General features: G+C 44.4%; 2 protein-coding genes across 3 annotated transcripts in view; both read left to right on the plus strand.

Annotated features, from left to right (window-relative positions):
- The window catches only part of DEPDC1B (DEP domain containing 1B), a 33,699-nt gene extending 21,585 nt beyond the window's left edge, over positions 1-12,114 (plus strand). For both annotated transcript variants that reach the window (XM_081880771.1, XM_081880770.1), the window contains exons 8-11: positions 2,038-2,204; positions 3,211-3,387; positions 6,591-6,776; positions 10,096-12,114. In XM_081880771.1, the coding sequence (XP_081736897.1) occupies positions 2,038-2,204; positions 3,211-3,387; positions 6,591-6,776; positions 10,096-10,257 (692 nt within the window). In that variant the 3' untranslated portion in view covers positions 10,258-12,114. The remainder of the gene's footprint in view (positions 1-2,037; positions 2,205-3,210; positions 3,388-6,590; positions 6,777-10,095) is intronic.
- Positions 12,115-19,326: 7,212 nt separating this feature from the next.
- Positions 19,327-20,431, plus strand: part of PDE4D (phosphodiesterase 4D) — a 627,484-nt gene continuing 626,379 nt past the window's right edge. Inside the window, exon 1 of the mRNA XM_081880733.1 lies at positions 19,327-19,407. The gene's annotated coding sequence lies outside the window, so the exon portion shown is untranslated. The remainder of the gene's footprint in view (positions 19,408-20,431) is intronic.

Raw genomic sequence — 20,431 nt, forward strand, 5'->3', positions numbered from 1 at the left:
ATTAAAACTTTTGCATCGTGTTTTCATTTTTTGCACTGGCTGTGAGCTAGGCAGAATCTACAGCAGGGATGGGGAAATGGTTCATCAGGCAACCATGTGCTGCTCATTCAGTTTGAAATCAAAGGCACAGTGATTTGCAATCCCCATTGATTAGCCCCATGCACAGTACTCTATACAAGCCCCAGCAAGACTCATGCTCTACCATAGTGAGTTCATATATTGCTCAGTTGTAGGGCCAGGGCATTTAGCATGGCCAGAACAATCTTGTGAGCCAAATGAGGAAGCCTGCAACCTTAATTAGGCCGGTTCTGCTGATTTCAAGGTTATAAGTACCTAGAATATGCTAGGCTCGGCGATCTATCAGTGCAGGGCAGCAAGGTTATGGACTGAACCTCAAAACCATTTACCACTGAAAGAAGAGTTTGGATTTGACATCCCGCTTTATCATTACCCAAAGAAGTCTCAAAGCGGTTAACATTCTCCTTTCCCTTCCTCCCTCACAACAAACACTCTGTGAGGTGAGTGGGGCTGAGAGACTTCAGAGAAGTGTGACTAGCCCAAGGTCACCCAGCAGCTGCATGTGGAGGAGCGGAGACGCGAACCCAGTTCACCAGATTACGAGTCTACTGCTCTTAACCACTACACCACACTGGCTCTGGGAGCCACACTGGGCTATAGGAGCGAAAACTTAGGCTTTTTATAGAATTTATTTTATGTTGTCTCTGCTAATATGACTTTGAAACTTCATTATGTTTGACTTGAGTGAGGTTACAGGGAACCAGGCAGAGGGCCTTCTCGGTAGTGGCGCCTGCCCTGTGGAATGCCCTCCCATCAGATGTCAAGTGAATAAACAGCTATCCGACTTTTAGAAGATATATGAAGGCAGCCCTATTTAGGGAAGTTTTTAATGTTTGAAGTTTTATTCTGTTTTTAATGTTCTGTTGAAAGCCACCCAGAGTGGCTGGGGAAACCCAGCCAGATAGGCAGAGTAGAAATAAATTATTATTATTATTATTATTATTATTATTATTATTATTATTATTATTATTATTATTATTATCATCATCATTATTACTATCACTATCACTCTCACTCTCACTATCATTATTATTTCTCATGCAGTTGGCAGAGTTTGGCTTGCATTCTCCATCAATTAGAAGATTTCTGTGTTGAAATAAAAAAAAGATCTATGAAGGATATGTTTGTGAATTGTACATATACTTTTTAGAGGTATATGTACTATATTGGCTGAAATTCATTTCTCCTTTATATAGCTCTCTCTCACACACCCCTTAAAACCTGTTGGATAAGAGTTTGACTGGAAAGCTAAATGGTATGTTTGGAATGGGATGTGAGATTTATGTACATTACTATCTTGAGAATTCTTCATGGTAATTATTATATATAGTAGCATCTATGTGCAAAGAACAGGTGTGTCTAGATCCTGCCCTGAAGGGGCCTACAATCTAAAAGAGGTGCAGGGAAACCACAGAGAAAGGCGGCAACAGAGGGCAATGAAAGCGGGAGATGAATATGTACTTAACTTCTGTGATGGACAGACCTTGGGTCATCTTCCTGCAGACCCAGAAGTGACTGGGTGGAGTGTCAGCCAATCAGGAGGGAGAGAAAAGTTAAGAGAGAGAACCTGTTAGCAAAACTGACAGATAAGGCTTGGTTGGGGCCTAGACTTGACTTGCATGTTGCCCTGAGAGACTTTGGCTTGGAGTAGAAGTGATACTGCTGGTCTCTTATGGTTAGTTCCCTCCCGGCCTTTCAACAATAGATTATTGTTTCTTCTGTGCCCTGCCACTCACTATGGTTAAAGCTAATGAGGTTTCTCACTGCAAATAGCCAGAGCTTGAGCTGATTTCCAAACTATGGTTAACAAGGCGATTCTGGTTTCTGGTAAACATAGAATAGTGTGCCAGTAGATGTAGTGCCTGCAAGAATTAGACTCCCCCCCCCCCCCTTTGGAAAATAAGCTATGAAAAGCGTCCGACATTGAAGTGTGCTCTCCTGCCATGTTCTCCAACCCAGGTCTCCTGCAGAAAGAGAAGCTGGCCATTGAAGCTCTGCGGGTTTGCTGCCTCCTCCTTCCGCCAGCGAACCGCCGAAAGCTGCAGCTGCTGATGACTCTGTTGGCCAGGATTGGCTCAAATAAAGATTTGCCACCCCTCTCAGATACAGTCGGGACGAGAACGCTGGTGAGCGTCTTCTGGGAACTGAGAGACCGAGCTGGGCTTGCAAAATCTTCCTGGAATTGCTTTGGGGGAAAGACTCTCCTTAGTTACAAAAAAGAAAGCAGCAAAGTATTTAACCAAGGGTGTGGCGTGGAAGTTCTCCCTTTCTCTGCTGTGTAACATGAATCACCAGGTTGCAACCTGCAGTAGACGCTGTGTGTTTGACAGAGCTGACAAGAGTTAGCAGCTGTGGGTTCTCCCACCCAGTTCCCATCGCTGCCCTTTTGTCTGTCTGTCTCTCTCCCCACGCATTTCCTGCTGCACAGCATCAGACATACTGTGTGCTGCAAGGAGTGGGAGCTGATAGGGAAGGACAGGGCAGGGGGAGGAATCTCTCCTCCAGTTTTGTTGGTGCTCATTCTCAGGTTGCAGCCTGGCTTTCACCTTGCCTTCTCTAGGAAACCTCTCCCCTCCCCAGTGGCAGCTTCTGTCTTGTTCAGCTGTTGACAATTCCGGAGGCAGGTCTTCAATGGCACCAAAAGTGCTCAGCCATCTTTGAGGGTGGATGGGACCAGGAAGCCCAGGGGTCAGCAGGTGTTTGATGGGGAGCCACTGATGGATCTCTGGCTCATGTACAGTAGGTAGACAAAAATGTCTCAAATTGCTTTTTAAAAAAATGACCCCTAATGCACATTAGGCGGCTGAAATGAAGAAAACTTGGAGGTAGCCAGGAATGTTGTTGTGTGTCAAAGGTCTGTGAGCTGAGATTGGTCCTGAAAGTTGAAACGAATCCCTGGGCTCAGCAGCTGCTCAGAGGCACCCTGCTGTTTAATTCAAAGTGTACATCTTTTGCACCTGGGTCCTGTTGGTGAATTTGGGGGGTTCTAGTCAAGCACAAACTACCTCCTGAAAATCTGAAGTCTGTGCTCCCCTGTTGCAAGCCACTTTGAGAGTGTTTGGTATGGCAAAAATGGGGAGGACCCATGAATAAGAAAGTGTTGTTGTGATAACCAGTCTTCTTTTGTTTCAGATGGTTCAGTCCTTTTCTCGCTGTATTCTTTGCTCCAAGGATGATGTGGACTTGGATGAGCTTCTGGCTGCTAAACTGGTGTCATTCTTGATGGACAAATATCAAGAGATCTTAAGCGTACCTTGTGCCCTGAAAGCTAAAATAGAGGAGCATGTAGCACATCTCCAAAGGGTCCAGGTGAGAGTTGTAGAACAGAAATGTCTTCTCCCCAACTCAGTTCTTTATTACCTTCTTAAAACCAAACCAGTTCTTCTCATGCAACAAATAAAGTGACATGTAGTTATAATCCAATAAGCATTTATCAGGGAGTAAGCACCACTGAATTCAATGGGTCTTGTTTGTTTTGTCCATATCTTCCATTGCCAGACTTTGGCCATTAATGCTTGTGAGCCTCTGGACCATCTGTGGGCAGCAGGCAGCTCTTTCAGGCCTTTCTTATAGCCTGCTACAGATTGCCCAACCAGGGTTCCACTATCAAAATAACCCCATACTAGCATTTCCCCATGGCCTGCCAAACAGCTGGGGGTGGGGGGAAAGGATGAAGGAATCATATTTGCAAGGGACAGCAGAGGCACACGATGGCATAACTAAGATTCCATCCTACGCCTTCCAGTTGCCCAGCTGATATGGTAACGGGAACAACCGGCAGGGCTTGTGCTCCCTCATGCTTCTTGGTTGCTTCCAGTTCAGTCAGTTGGACGTGGGGTGGGAGGTAGGGTACAAGGTTGGACGAGGAGGAAGGGCACATGTGTGACAGTGTGCAGGGGAAAGGCTGTGTGTGAAAGAGAATTGGACCAGGGGTGGAGACCCCACCTTCCAGCGACACATTTAAAATGCCATAGAATGTTAATCAGCCCAAGGCCTGGTTGAATGAAGGCTCCAGGCATCCCTGAGGAGAGCATTCCATGAACTGGGAGCCACCACAGAAAAGGCCCATTCTCATTTTGCTGCCCTCCAGACCTCTTGTGTGAGAGGGACACTTGAAGAAGGGCCTCAGATGATGATGGCAGGGTCCACCCCTCTCCTCATCTTCCCACAACACAAGCGACCCATGCAGGGCTCCCTTTCCCCTGCCCTCGAGTGTGCCCAGAGGAGGGGAACCAGGATAGAACAAAGTTTTGTGAGGATCAGTTGAAAGATTTGGGCCTGTTTAGCTTAGAGAAGGGAAGGCAAAGGGGAGACACAATAGCAGTCTTAAAATATCAGAAGGGCTGCCTCGCAGAAGATGGCGGAGGCATGTTCTCTGTTGCTCCAGACAAGAACCAGTGCATAGAAGTTGGCAGGGAAGCAGGTGCCAGCACCAACACTAATAGCAGAAACTGCTTTAACAGTGGAACAGACTGGCTTCGGAGGTGGTGGTGCACTCTTCTTTGCTGGAGGTATTTAAGCAGAGGTCGAATGGCCATCTGCCAGGGATGCAGTAGCTGTATCCTGTGTTGTGGATCCTGAATTGACCACAAAGTTGCACTGGATGGGGAGCCTCCAGCCTGCAGGCCAGTCTTGGTGTCATAGGCTGGCTGGCTGCAGAGGAGTGGGAGGAGGCACCAGCTTTTGGTGGTGAGATGACAATGAGGGAGCAGACTGGGAGGAGGAGGTTTGGAAGCAGAAGAGGTAACAGGGTTTAGTGAGCAGGGAGAGGCTGTGGCAGAGAGCAGTTTAGATTCCCAGGCTGAAGCGGAGGCTGGGAAGGAGTGGAGTCAGGCTGCTGAAGAATCCAAGAGGTCTCCTCCTCCTGCGACCCCTAAAAAGACAGAGAAATGAAAAGAGCAGAACAGAGATTGGTTGTGCACCAACACAGTTTGCGATTGCTTGGAAAAGACCCCAGAGAGGAGGAGCCTTAAAAAGGGGTGGGATAGTAGGGACCTTCAGTCTTCACAACTGCCTCTTTGGGGCAAGACCTACTGGGAAGTCCCTGGAATCACTAGGCCTGAGCTGTTTTGGATTCTTTGAATAAATAGTAAACTTAGTTTTTTAAAAAAATATTTTAAAATATTTTAATAAATAGTTAACCTTGTTTTTTATTGCTGACTTACGCTTGACTCAGGCTCCTGACACTTGGTGGCCCACCAGCCTTCCCCGTTTGGGGACCATTTGCAAGGCCATTTGGTGCCAAACATAGCCTCTCACCCCTTCACCTGACATCACACAGGTGAAAGCTGGGCTTGCCCAAGGTCTGATCTGTGCAGCTCCCAAAGCACCGGCAGCCAGCTGGTTGTTAGGAGCCTCGGAAGCACCACACAAAGCCGGAACCCAGTGCTAAGCAGGATCACAGCGGGTGGCGCTGTGGTCTAAACCATTGAGCCTCTTGGGTTTGCCGATCCGAAGGTCAGTGGTTAGAATCCCCGCATGCGACGGGGTGAGCTCCCGTTGCTCTGTCCCAGCTCCTGCCAACCTAGCAGTTCGAAAGCACGACAGTGCAAGTAGATTAATCACTGTAGCTGGAAGGTAAACAGCGTTTCCGTGTGCTCTGGCTTCCGTCACGGTGTTCTGTTGCGCCAGAAGCGGTTTAGTCATGCTGGCCACATGACCCGGAAAGTTGTCTGTGGACAAACACCAGCTCCCTCGGCCTGAAAGAGAGATGAGCGCCACGACCCCATAGTTGCCTTCAACTGGACTTAACTGTCCAGGGGTCCTTTACCTTTCTACCTTTACTTACTCTCCTTTCACCTCAGCTGAACTTGCTTAGCGCTGGGCCTTGCCTTATTTATCTTGTGCCCATCAAGTGGTGGGAAGATGGAGGAAACAACTGCTTTGCCAGCCCTCTACTGGAAATTACCATGCAAGGAATTTTGACAGGTGGGTGGCAGTTCTTACCTGTCAACTTTGCCCACAGGGCTGATCCGTAGAGCCAAAAAGTTCTCTCATCCCGGTCCTGGACCTTGGAAGCGCCTTTCTAATCCTTTAATCCTTTGGCATCACCTGCAACACAAGATGAAAATAACTCATCCAGTGGCATCTACCCACAAGCCAAGATGCAAATGTCTTTCTCACACAATTTATTTTTTACTATTACTCCTGCATTTGTGTGCTGCTTTTCAACCGTGTCCCCAAAGCGGCTTACAACATCCGTTCTGAAAAGCTAAGATGAAAGGCGCAGTTAATAAAACGCAGCACAAAAGACAAGGCAATTTCTAAAACGAGCGTAGGTCCCTGTGGAGAGAGGCCTGGCAAAATAAAAATATTTCGCTTCTTCTGCATCTCTCTTGCAAGAGGGAATTTGACAAGCAAGCGATAGCACCTAAAGGTCCTGCAGTGGTGGCTGTGTATATCTCCTGATCTCAAATCATAACCATCGAGAGAGGCATGCACAAAAGATTTTATCCTGGGATACCAAATTTAAGCTCCTTTTCTCAGCATACCTCCCACCTGTTCTAACACAGATAAAATATCCAGGAGCTGATGCAGATTCGACCTTGCCTGCACCATCGTTTTGTCATCAGATCAGCGCAGATGAGTTTGAGCACCAAAGAACAAATGGCTGCCAAGAACCCTTGGTAGGTTTGTTGGAAGAAATTGCGATGAATCGGGAGATGTCCATCAAGGAGAAGAAGAAGAAGTTGAAGCAGGTAAAATAAATGGTCAAAATTTCTCTTTTAAAGCTTTCCTCTTCACATTGTTCCCCACCCCCAAAAAAGGATTTTGATGTGATATTTACTCTTATCTATCATAGGGAATGGTAAATAGTCGTTTTCCGGTCTTCGTTTCTTCCTCTGTCCCTTCTATCTGTCGCCTTTGAATCTGCTTGTGTTGGTTCTGATCCTGTAAACTCGCTGGAAGATTTTCATGGCAATGAGAACATCTGCAAATATTTGTGTGACAAGAGCATACGTATTGCATATGTAAATATTCCCACCAGTGCTACAGAAAAAAAAGCTTGATGTTTGTAAAGGGAAACATTTACAAAGCAGGGGTGGTTTAGGGACCAGGGATCCCCACCCCTGCTCTCTTTACATGAGACCAGGATCCTGGTCCTGGCAGGTTTCCTAGTCATTTTTGAAGCACCTCACCCCCACAACAAACACAGTTCTGTATGTGTGTGGGCCCTGTACGGAATTTAGAATTGTTTTTAAAACCGCTTCTTTATTCCATTTATATCCCACCTTTTTCCTCCAAGGAGCTCAGGGTAGCATACATGCTTTCCACAACAACCCTCCGAGGTAGGATAGACTGTGACTGGCCCAAGGTCACCCAGTGAACTTTATGGCTGAATTGGAACTGGAGCTCTGGTCTTTCAGGCACGGACAGGAATTTTTCTGGCAGGCTAATTTCTCCCTCACACACAGATGAGAAGAATATGTACATTTTGTCTCATATCTCAGCTCTACAAGTGCCAGTTCTTCCGATCTGGGTTTGCCTCCTCCCTTTTGGATGCTTATGCATTGCAGGGCTTGGACTAAGGCAATCAGCTATACAATTCTGTAACTGTTCTCCCAGTCTGACACGCCTAAGTACTACACCGTGCTGGTTCTAATTAATGCATGTAGTTTTGTATCCATAATTAAAATACATCATAAACAGGGCTATTAAAACAGTGTTACAGTTGCAACAACAATAAAAGCAGGAGGTTCAATTCAGGAGATTAGGAAGAGGATAGGTATGTCTTCAAGAGTTGGTGGAATTTCAATACCAAAGTGGTGTGCTTTATTTTAGCAGGGAGAACATTTCACAACACTGGTGCCACCAACCGAAAAAAACCTGCTTCTGTGTCCTCACAAGCCTGATAGCCTTCAGGATGTGGCAAAACCAACTGGGTTCCATTTGTTAACCATAATACCCTTTCTAGACATAATAGGCCTCCTGGTTCACATGACAGTATGGGATGTCATTATCGTAAGGTCCCTAAATATAGGCTTGCCTAGCAGAAATGTTATACCAATTTATGGTTTAAATGCAGTTTGTGTGGTGTTAAATAACACACCGTACTTTCATGGCTGAGACGTCATCAGTTACAAACTTGAGGGTAGTGAAAATGTGGAACTTCTCCAGAATGAGACAGTTTAAAAATGGTTTAATTCCCCTTTTAGGGCTCACAGCCCTCAGAAGGCAGCTTACAGGACTTGAAAATACAGGTGAGAGCCGGAAAGGGTCCACCACCTTTTATGTGGGACAAGGGTTAAGATGCCCCTCTGATAGTATTTTTCTTTTCTTATGCTTTTTCTCTTTGTTTTCTTTCTTTCTTTTATATTTTAGTGTGTTTTGTTTTCTCTTCTATTTTTATTGAACTTCCTGACAGTAAGAGCTGTTCGACAGTGGAATTTGCTGCCAAGGAGTGTGGTGGAGTCTCCTTCTTTGGAGGTCTTTAAGCAGAGGCTTGACAACCATATGTCAGGAGTGCTCTGATGGTGTTTCCTGCTTGGCAGGGGGTTGGACTCGATGGCCCTTGTGGTCTCTTCCAACTCTATGATTCTATGATTCTGTTTAGATTAGTTTGGCTTTTATTATATTGTACGTTGAAAAGTTTCACATTGAATTTTTAAAAAAAAGAAAATACAGTTACAACACACACACACACACACACACACACACACTGAAAAATTAACAGCTAAATGTATTTCTGAGTACAAACTATTTAGCCAAATGCAGACTTGAATAAACATGTTTTAAAGGTTGGTTGGTTGTTTTTTTAAAAAGAGACCAGCAATGGTGAGGCCACACCCCCCTCCCTGGGGAAGGATTTCAAAGGGTGTTGCCATTGAGAAATCCCTATAAGCTCTTGCTGGAGGCCCAGAGAGGAGGCTTTCAGATGCTTGGGCCAGCTCATACAGGTGTACTAGTCCTTCAGATAACATCCCCCAGATGTTATCATTTTAAAGTCAGCACTTTAAAATGGGGGAAAATGGGTGACCAAGTTAACCAGTACACAAGAGGTGAGATAAGATAAGTATGCCCAACTTTTGCAAAGGTTCCCACTACCACATTGCTCCACAGTTTCAGTTTCCAAATCCTCTGCAAGAGCAGCTTCAGGCACAGTATTACTGTAATCTAAGATGGATTTAACCAGGGGGTGGATCACAGTGGCTAGGACTGTTTTTCCGAAACTGGGCTGCACTACTGACCTAGCCCTTGTCAGTCAAAAGCACTCTTGGCAAGCAACACCACCTGCAGCTCCCTAGTACCTATTGTGGGAGTGCTCACAGACTGTAGTGTCACCCCATCAGAATCAGATTCAAATCTCCATGCAGATTAGCAGATTTCCCCAGCTGCAGTACTTTCCTCTTATCTGGATACAGATCCAGCTTTTCGAGTCCTCTTCCATCTCAGTACTGCCCCCAGATGGCTCAAGGTCTCACCTGCCTCCCTAGAATTAAATGATGGAAGTTTAACTGCATGCCATCTGTATACAGTGGTACCTCGGGTTACATACGCTTCAGATTACATGTGCTTCAGGTTACAGCCTCTACTAACCCAGAAATAGTGCTTCAGGTTAAGAACTTTGCTTCAGGATGAGAACAGAAATCATGCTCCGGCAGCGCGGCGGCAGCAGGAGGCCCCATTAGCTAAAGTGGTGCTTCAGGTTAAGAACAGTTTCAGGTTAAGTACGGACCTCCGGAACGAATTAAGTACTTAACCCGAGGTACCACTGTATTGATGAAGCCTCAGCCCAATCCTCTAAATGACTTCTCCCAGCAGCTTTCTGTAGATGTTGAAAGGCACGAGGGGACAAGATGGGACCCCAGATGTTAGTGAGCAAAGAGTGGAACAAAAGCCTCCCAGCACAGCACTGTTATGCAGTAAGTCCCTCTGCCGTAATGTTTGGCAAGAGATGAACGCATTCCCCACCACCCCTTGTAGTCAGAGACTGGACATGTTCTGCTTGAATAAGCAAGTCACTTTCAAATGGCCCGAATAAATTCATTAGCTAATCTTTGCATGCTTCCTTTCTAGTTTCAGAAATCCTATCCTGAGGTGTACAAGGAGCGATTTCCTACTCCTGAAAGTGAAGCGGTTCTGTTTCCAGAAAAAAGCAAACAGAGACCGATGCTGTTGGGGTGGGCGTTTAAAAAGCCTTTCCAGCCTTTTCAAAGAACAAGAAGCTTACGGATGTAAGACTCTGAATGAACTGCATCTCATTAATGACCAGATTTGTGAATCTGGTACAGCTGGAATTTCGTTGACTACTGAATTCACATTGAACGAGGGAAAAGAATTCTGGGCAGCAAACTGCTGTGCTGAGCCATTATCAGTATTTTTCTTTTGTAAATCTACTCAGTTGGAGCCAGACTTAGCTATGCTTAAAGTTGACCCATGGAAAACAAGGGGACAAATTAGTCATGATTTCAATAGGCCTATGGTAATGACTAAAGTCTGGATCCAAGCTTTTGTGTTTCTTTTTTTAAACAATGAGCTGGTTTGATTATCATATCTCAACAACATAAGATTGGAACAAGCTTTTTGTCTGTGCATGCCATCCCTTTGGCTCCTCCCTTCAAACGAGCTATAACCAAACAAGGAAGCCTAATTAACCATAGTTTTCTATTTTATCTGAACTGGGGAGCTGTGGAACTTTGGAAGAGGCTGGGATCTTAAACCAGGGTTTGAAGTTCGCTCAATATCTTGGCTATTTTCAATGATGGTTAATTAAAGACTCCCTGCTTTAATGACACAAAGGGGGAAGAGTGAAGGGGTTGTGTTCATGGGATAAATGCTCATTTATATATCAGTTACTACTTGGAGTGAACTGGTTGACATGACACTAAGCCATACCATGCCTTAGCATGAGCTCATGTGCCTGAGGGTTCCTGGAGAGAAAACTGGCCACTGTCCTTCTCTGGTGCTGCTGCTGCTGCTGCTGCTCTGAGCATGCCATGATTTAGCGTGTCATCTGAACCCAGGTTCATGGTTTGTCTCCTCTAGGCAAACCATGAGCTGGAAACTTAAGAAGAAGCATTGAGTGGTTTGCCTGGAGTGCAGTGGCAGCAATCTCTCTGGAAACCTTCATTCTTACTTTGGAAAGCCTTAAAAGAAGCCTAAACTACTGTGTATATAGGCAATGTCGAATTTCTGAAGGGTGTAAAGTACTGTAATTACTTGAATGAACCTGAAACACTGGATAATTGTACTAGCTGCAGATCAGATAGTTAATTAAACTTTGTACTACTGATTTCAACAACAGGCTTGTGTTCTTGGTCACAGGCATGATGAAGAACAGCCATTTCAGAAAGGGACCTTGAGGTGCAGGATCATGCCTTCAGGTGCTCTGCATGTGATCTTGATTGTAGAGCTAGGCCAACCATGGAGAAATATGTTGGTCTTAGTTGGGGGGGGGGGCAGCGAGCGTTGTGGTGCCGCCTGCCTCTTGCTTGCGCAGCTACTGGTGTGTTTTTTGCCACAGTCTGGAAAGTTTGCCTCCATCGCTTTCTACAGTTTTTGTCTCACAAACTCCTGCGTTCTTTCTCACCCATGTAGGGCTTGTGTGGGTGCTGTCCTTGGGGAGAAGATGGCCACACACTTGAAACAATCCTATTGCTACAGAGACACCCCTTCCAGTTTGTACCTTTTGGTGCAGAAAACCCAACAGGAGCATATCATGATTGATGAATGGGTTCCAGCTCCTCTAAGCTGGCATTCCTAACATAAAGACATGCAGGTTTTATCCTGCTTCCACTCCTCCAAGGTGCTCAGGCCCACAAACTTGTGTCATCCCCCCCCAACCCTTTATCATTGCAACAGCCCTGTGAGGTAGGTTAGGCTGAGAGAGAGAGAGAGAGAGAGAGAGAGAGAGAGAACATACGCAAGCAATAGGTCCAAGGTCACCTAATGAGTTTCATGGTTGAGCACTAACTTGAATGTGGATCCTTCAGCTCTGTCTCTGTGTGTTCATACTGTAAATGTAACACTTTTGAATGTACCCCAAGATGCTGCACTTCTGAAACATTTCAAGGAATAAATCTTCCATGGTTTAAAGGGTTTTTTCTTCAGGCCCATTTTTATCTCACACTTCATGGGAGGGAGAATATCCTGCTGAACTTTGTTGGCTTGCTTAGACAAAACTTGCAGCTGGTCCCCTTCGAGCTGAGCCATGCCTGCACTCCTAAGCACATATTCTAGAAATTAACTCTGTTGATTTACTTCCAGGTAAACTTAGCGCTGAGTTGCAATGGAGGCAGAGGAAGCAACGTCATTTACAATATAGCAATTTTGTGAATAAGTTTTTTTTTTCTTTTTTTGAGAAACCCCTTGCTCGCTGGATAAGGGACTCAAAGCAATTTCTTCAGCCTCTTTTCAGTGTGTCATTGTGTTCAGTAGCTCGAGGCGTGATACCAAAACATTACCCCCTACTCGGCACAAATCCCAACTTGATTTACTGACAAGAGGCACTACAAGAGGGCATGTGCTATTTCATTGAATATTTCTACCTGCTAGAAAACTGACCCACGGCAAAGATCTATTTCCGCTTATTATTGGATGGTTTGCCTCCTCTCTCCCATTCTGTGGTAGGTCACTCATTTTTTCCTGAGAATGAGTCTTCCCTTTAAAGGTCTGTTGCAGGAAGTGAGGAACCTGTGGTCCTCTAGATGTTGCTGGATTCTCAAAATCCGTCAGCTCCAGTCAACACAGCCAATGGTCTGGGATGATAGAAGTTGGGAGTGCAACAGAATCTGGAGGACCACAGGTTCCCTATCTACCATCTAGTCCAGTGTCCCAAACTTGGGTCTCCAGCTGTTTTTGGACTTTAGTTCCCATCGTCCCCGACCACTGATCTTGCTAGCGAGGCATGATGGGAGTTGTACAAAAAATAGCCGGAGACCCAAGTTTGGGAAACACTGATCTAGTCTATCCAACAGTGGCTTAAGACTAGCAGAAAGCCTTCTGCAAGGCAAAAGGGGTGGGGAGAGAGAGAGAGAGAGAGAGAGAGAAATTTATTGTGGCACCTATAATTTCTTGTTGCAGAAGCTTGTTGTCAAAAGACTGTGTCTGACAGCAAACAGGGCACAACCGGCCCTCTGGAATTTGTTTTGCTATGGGTATTAACTTCTATATGAGAGAAACTAGTTTTCTGCTGGCCACTAGGCTTGTCAGGCCCTGCTCATACCAGCACAAGGATGTTGGGACTGGCTGAAGCTCTAGAAGCACCCAATATGGTAGGAGGTAATATTGTAAGTCTCTTTGCATCTGATGTTCTGTTCAGTTCCCCCACCGCCTCCGTCTTTATAATCATTTTGTTTCCAGGTGTGCTAAATGCTGTCCTGGCATTTTTGGCGAACCTAGTGCTAAACGTCATCATGATCTATTGCAAAGATCCATCGTTGGGTTACTTATAATGCTGATGTGTCAAGAAAATTATGTAAGCAGGAGCCGTCACATGGCACTTCCAGTTCATTGATTCAGGGAATAGTTGCTGGCCAGAGGCTCTCTTTACGTGATTAACCTCCTGTGCAATGTCAGTTTTTTTGCCCCAGAATACGTTGGCTGTGAACCTGCATGATTGAACGAGGGAGGATGCTTTTGAAGCTCAATCTCAAATATAGGTATGTATATTTTTGGTTTATTTTGAGGAGTTCTGTTCAGTGCATGAAAACTTACGGTGCAATCAAAACTCTTTCCAGCAGAGGTCAGTCCCGTGGCAGCTCACAGTAGCAACTAAAGTAGAGATGTGCGTGCATAACCTCAATGAAAGAGGTAGAAGCTACATACATAGTGGCATCGCTTAGCTTTCTGATGCCCCGTGCTACTAATATATTGGGTATTTAGAGACTGAAAGTGGAAAAAAATAAAGATATTCTTTGCCACTTGTTTGAGAGTGGTCACTCCTCATTATAACATTTCGGTTTATTTTTAACTTCTTATTTATGTATCACAGAAATAGTCCTAGGCTAAAAAAAAAGCTTTAATTTAAAATAACAAAATATTAACCAGCTGCAGAATAAGTTGTGCCTCAAAATGCAGCTGTGATTCCTGCATTGCAGAGGGTGGGGCTCGATGACCTTTGGAATCCCTTCCAGCTCTTGATGCTATGATGTTTAAAACGATAAATAGAAAAACAGGCTTTCAGGCATTTAGAATGTTATTTATTTATTTATTTGCTTGCTTGCTTGCGGACCTTTTATGTAAAGTGTAAATGATTCTATACATGCTTACTGAGAAGTAAGCCCCACTGAGTTCAATAGGTGTTACTAGAGATAGAGGAGAAAGAAAAATCTGCCTATGTAGGTAACAAAGATAGGTAAAGGTAAAGGTACCCCTGCCCGTACGGGCCAGTCTTGACAGACTCTAGGGTTGTGCGCTCATCTCACCCTATAGGCCGGGAGCCAGCGCTGTCCGCAGACACTTCCGGGTCATGTGGCCAGCCTGACAAGCTGCATCTGGCGAGCCAGCGCAACACACGGAAACGCCGTTTACCTTCCCGCTAGTAAGCAGTCCCTATTTATCTACTTGCACCCGGGGGTGCTTTCGAACTGCTAGGTTGGCAGGTGCTGGGACTGAACGACGGGAGCGCACCCCGCCGCGGGGATTCGAACCGCCGACCATGCGATCGGCAAGTCCTAGGCGCTGAGGTTTTACCCACAGCGCCACCCGCATCCCTGTAACAAAGATATGTAATGTAATGCAAATATGTAATGCATTAATAATGGGTAGACTTACAGATTTTAACACACAAACACCGCATTTTGTTTGTTGCCTCGTCTGCTTTGCATTATTAGGGAAAACACTACTTATAATAAAACAATTCATTTATTTATTCCTGGCTGTTCCACGGATGCAATCAATTTTACGTTGGCCTTGTTGAGAACGCTGTCTCTTGGCCAGCTGTAAACAATGTTCTCAGGGAAGGTGGAAGGTGTTGCAATTTGTTTTGATGCTGAGTACACAAATACTTCCGTTGCTTGTCTTATTAGCACATACGCTCTCGACCTTGCCGTCCTTTCCTCGGGCTATACGGCTCATTAGGATAAGAAGCTTTTTATCAAGTACCTACAGCATCATAAAAACAAGGTCATTGTGGAGATGACATCAATACATAACAACACTCAGATGTAATTGACACTCTTCAAGTTTTGAAGAGGAAATTGGTACGGGCCGATTTGGCGGCAGGGAACCTTCCTCGCATGAAGGTCTGTATCTGAGGTTTACCACCATCTGATTGCTGTGATTATTACAGTGGATTTTATTTCTTTTTTTTGTTTATGTTGTGGAGGGGGTAGTTTGATCCCGAAGAGGACTGGGAAGAGCACAGTTAGCTGGAGCTGGGGAGCATCCTAGCAGAGATTGGGAAAGCATCAGTGGGACATGAACCAAGAAGGGTCAGGGAAGGAGCATGGAGGATGGTGAGTTAGTTCCTGGGGAGGGACCAAGCAGGTTGGCAGAGAAGCATTCTGCTCTAGTGACACGGGACACAGCTAGTCAGATCCCTCCTGTCATAGAACCACCTCCAGCACCCCCCCTTGGGAGGCTGCTGAGATCAAATCTGACGCCAAACAGGCATTGACTCCATCTCCACCTCCTAGGACACAGAGACACCAGAACTGACACAAATGGACCTTGCAAGCTCAGCCCAGCTGTAGTTTCTGTTTGCTTGCCCCGTCTTGGGATTCTGGCTGGCATAAGGAAGGTGCAGGAAGCATGTTATTTGATGGATCAACACCTTAGCTTGCTCCTGGACGTGTATTCTCCTGCACTCCTGCTGTACCTTGTAATTGTGCCTTGCTTATGCACAGCTCTGATTTAAGCATTAAAGTCTTTGGCAGAAACCTTTGGGAGTTTGAGTTCTTCATCTGGCAGTGAGGGCCAGGACAATATTGATTGAATTTACATCCTTTGCTTCCTCCCACAAATCCAAGAGCTTTCCTATCTTCCTAACAGCCCCACAGCTACAGATGAGCTGATCTTCCCTGTTTATTTACTTTGTTGTTCCATGCATATTTTAATGGGGATTTATTGTATTTTAATTGTAAACTGCTGAGGAAATGTGGGGAACTGAATTTAAAATGGAACAGGATGTTCTATCCCATCCTACACCTTGTGTTGAAGGGGGAAATAGTAACAGCGACAGAGGCTGTCTGGTACAAGGAACTCATGGTTAAAGTCAGAATATTTATGACTTGTGCATTCCATCAACGTTTCTTAAGTCCTTACTTATGAGCAGGAAAGCACATCCCTCATCATTCAAAACTGTTCATTGCTCAGACTTACTGACAGTTTGCTTTTGATCACTGCTATTAGCCATTCACTTTACATACAAGAAACCATTTGGAATTCAGCTCTTGAATAATTTGCTGCAGCAACCGGGCTTTGGGACGATTACAAAGAAAATGGTTTGAGAATTGGAGCCTTACGACCCGCCTTATGTGCATTTATTCAAGAGCATGCCCTACTGTTTTCATTGCGATTGCAGTCCTAGGATGACCTGGGTGAGTCCCATTGAAACAAATGGACACTATGTGACATTGATCCCTGGTTGGTTATGATCTTGGAGTATCGATTTTCTCATGGAGTGTGATGGAAATTTGAATCCAGATAAGTACAAAATGTTGAAAATGGTTCTCCCTTTTCGTATATCTAGATTGTGTGGGGTGGAGTGGGGATGGATGTGGGTTGGCCTCTTCAGATGCAGCAATTTATTCCCATAGGCTGACTTCTCATAGAATTGTAGAGTTGGAAGGGGCCATGAGGGTTATCTAGTCCAACCCCCTTCTCAAGTAATCCTGTGATGCTATATGCATAGAAAAGTACATCACATCTTTCACTTAGCTTTGACACTGAGATTTATAAGGATGGGTGAATCTGTCAATTTCAGTTTCTTAAATCCTTTTTTTTTTTTTTTTAGTCCTCATGAAAGCCCTCATGTGATTTTTCTCCCAATATATACATTTTTGTTTGCAATTTTGCATAATCTACAGTTTCCTCATATATAATGCTTTTTCGTCTGTTACTTTCATAAATATATGCATTTTAAGGCATGCTTTATCTAGTATATGCATTTTATTCAATACATTACTTGTTTGGAGAAGTGCAAATTTTGATGGGTGTTTGTGTTCTAGTTTGTATATTGTTTCAGAAAGTGTGTAATAGGTAGATTTGCCTTTAAATGAAAACTGAATCACATTTCTGCCCCAGTTCTAGATTTGAATGGGCTCAGCAAGAATCTCAAAGCCCCTGTGTACATACTCATCTTCAGACCTTTACACTGAAAATCAGTCTTTGTATAACTACTATGTGTCTGTACTTAAAAAGACCACTCTCTGGTGTCTTGTCCACCCCACTTCTCCCCATCCAGCAGCAGGGAGCAAAAACCACACAGAGAGAGTCCTCTGGAATCCTTACCTGTCTCTATTAGCAGGTGAAAGGAAATATCTAGAAATGGAGAGGGATGACTCACATATTGGAGTCCTTGGACAATGCACCCATTGAGACTATTTTTAAAATAATATATAATTTAAAGAAACCCAGCACGGAACCCATCCCATACGTTGTGGAAACGAGACCAAACAAAACAAAACATTATGCAAGAGTCAATCTTGTTCCAGGTCTAGGCTTATTATAATTAAGCATAAATACTTAAAAGGTCAACAGACTTGAATCCTTTCCTCCTTCTTGTCAGATACTTTAACTGAACATTTATTTTAAAGGCAAAAGGGATGGACTGTTCAACTGCAACACCTATAAGGGACAGAGGATGTGGCTGGGATCCAAAGAGAGAGGCCCAAGCACACCTGGACCACTCCTTTCAGATGCAGCAATGATGACTTCAGAGGAAGGGCCGTAGGTAGCTCAGTGGTAGAGCATCAGCCATGTCCCAGGTTCAAGGCTCAGCATCTCTGGAAAAGGCTGAAATGTTGGAGAGCTGTTGCCAGTCAGTGTGGACAACACTGAGCTAGATTGACCAGCAGTATAAGACTGTGAGGAATGTTGAAGCAAGAGTTTTGGTGCCAAACTGGTTTTCAGATGTCATGCAGTACAATCAGATGTTCCTGTTGAAGAAGCTCAGCCTACAACTGAGCAGGACGTAAGGAAAGGCTTACAAAGCAAAACAAAAGCATTATCTTTATTTTAAAATTGCTCCATCAGAAGTTGGCTTAAGGGAAGGCTCTAGACACTTTAAGAATTACCATGCTTTTCCTTTCCTGTTTATAAACGTTTGAGGACTTTAATAAAAATAAATAAATCACCCACCAAAGTATCTTCCTCATGTAAGGAAGAGGTAATAACAGAGGTCTGGTCACATTGACAGTAAGATTACAGAAGAATCCACTGACCCAAGCCTGCAGAACAACCAAAAGTTAACTATTTTGCCACTCCATGATTTCAGTAGGAGAGTTAGGCTGAACTCCTTGCCACGTTTACATGAAAGTATATTCTGCTGGCCACAAGGTGGGTGGGGTTGCTTTCAAGTAATCATGCATGGGATTGCACTGTAAAGCATATTCATTTTATTTGTATGTATTATATGTTTACTTCCCTCCCAGCAACAACATATTGACATTCTTAATCACTTTTTTTTGTTTTTAGTTTTTAAAAAGCTACAGTTCCCCGAGTGGTTTAACAAACAATGCTGCTTCCCAGGGAACTCTGTGAATTATACTATGTGAGAGGAATAGGGGCCTTTTAACAACTCTCAGCACCCTAACAAACTACAGTTCCCAGAATTCTTTGGGGGAAGCCATGGCAGTTTAAAGTGGTATTATAGCATTTTAAATGGATGGTGTGATTGTGGCCTTGTTGGGCCTTCCTTTTCTTCCAAGCCTCTGATTGGTTCTCAGAACCAGAAGTCACCTGTATTCCTTTTCCTTAATTATTACAGCTGCCTCAGCGACTCTAACAAAGAGAACCACCCTGCAGTAACAATATATGCTGTAGTTGAGCCAGAGGGGTTGGCAAGCTTTCAGTAAGAACTGCTACTTAACAAAGGAACTTAATCTTTGCTTTAATAGAAACCAAAACTGAGGCCTAGAGCTTCTAACAGCAGCCAGCCATCCTATCAAATACACAGACAACATCCAGGGGTGACATCTTTCTCTCTTGCCTCTGGAAGGCGGAAGGCCCCTCCTACAGCTATGAACTTGTTCCTTTTCCCTGCACCATTGCATGTGCTTTATCACAACACAGACAATAAACAAATTGACTCCTGCACAGTGAGCATCTTTCTGAAGCAAGCAATTTTCAGAAGAAAAGCAGCAGAAAAGCACAGGTGAACAATTATCCCATCAAGCTCTCATTTTAGCAACTGTCTTCCTTTAACATTTTCCAGGATGTGAAAAGGTGAGTGGGAAAACACCTGAAAAATATAGAATATTGATGAATGAGGAGTGCATTTCTGTGCTTTGCTGATATACACTATTGGATATGCTATTGAAAAAAACAGTGTTGTGTTTTGTCACACATATTTGACTGCCACTTTGATATTGTTCTGTTTGTTTTGCTAGGGTTACATGATAAAATTTTAAACCATAACGCTGTTCTGAGTTTGAGAGGTGGGGTCAGTCTGGATGATACCCTGAGTCCCTTCTAGTTATTGGAATCCTGTATCTGTGAGAGTAGAATGTATAAGAACAAGCTTGCCAAGCCAGTTCCTCTATTAAGGTAATGCTTTTGGTTAGTTAGTTAAGTAGCATAAACAAAGAAGTTGTTCTGTGCCATAGAACAAATGGGTGGGCCTTCCCCCCAACCTCTGCTCATTTAGCAGTTAGGTAGGAGAGCAAAAGCCACTGCTGTTGATATGGGTTGGAAGCAGGCCTGAAACGAGACAGAGACATTCTTGATCTGTACTGGGCTTTGGGGCTCCCCTGGAAGCTTAATGGGGAAGCAAGATCTCCTGGGGTGTTAATGTTTAGAGCCCCTCCATCTTGTTCTCGGGTTGTATATATGTGTAAATAAAACAATATACAGTGGTACCTCGGGTTACATACGCTTCAAGTTACATACGCTTCAGTTTACACACTCCGCTAACCTAGAAATAGTGCTTCAGGTTAAGAACTTTGCTTCAGGATGAGAACAGAAATCGGGCTCCGGCAGCGCGGCAGCAGCAGGAGGCCCCATTAGCTAAAGTGGTGCTTCAGGTTAAGAACAGTTTCAGGTTAAGTATGGACCTCCAGAACAAATTAAGTACTTAACCCGAGGTACCACTGTATCCTAAACACACAACAGAACGAACTTCATTCTAAGGAAACCGAACCCTGGGTAAGCATACCTGGAATCTCTCACTGCTCGGAGATTGGGGCTTTGTTTTGGTTTGCTAGGTTATAAAGTAATGTGTTGTGGTTCTGTATGGCATTGTTCTCAGTTC

The sequence above is a fragment of the Podarcis erhardii genome (genome assembly GCF_964252035.2).
Source record: "Podarcis erhardii genome assembly, chromosome: 11".
In the NCBI taxonomy this organism is placed as follows: domain Eukaryota; kingdom Metazoa; phylum Chordata; class Lepidosauria; order Squamata; family Lacertidae; genus Podarcis; species Podarcis erhardii.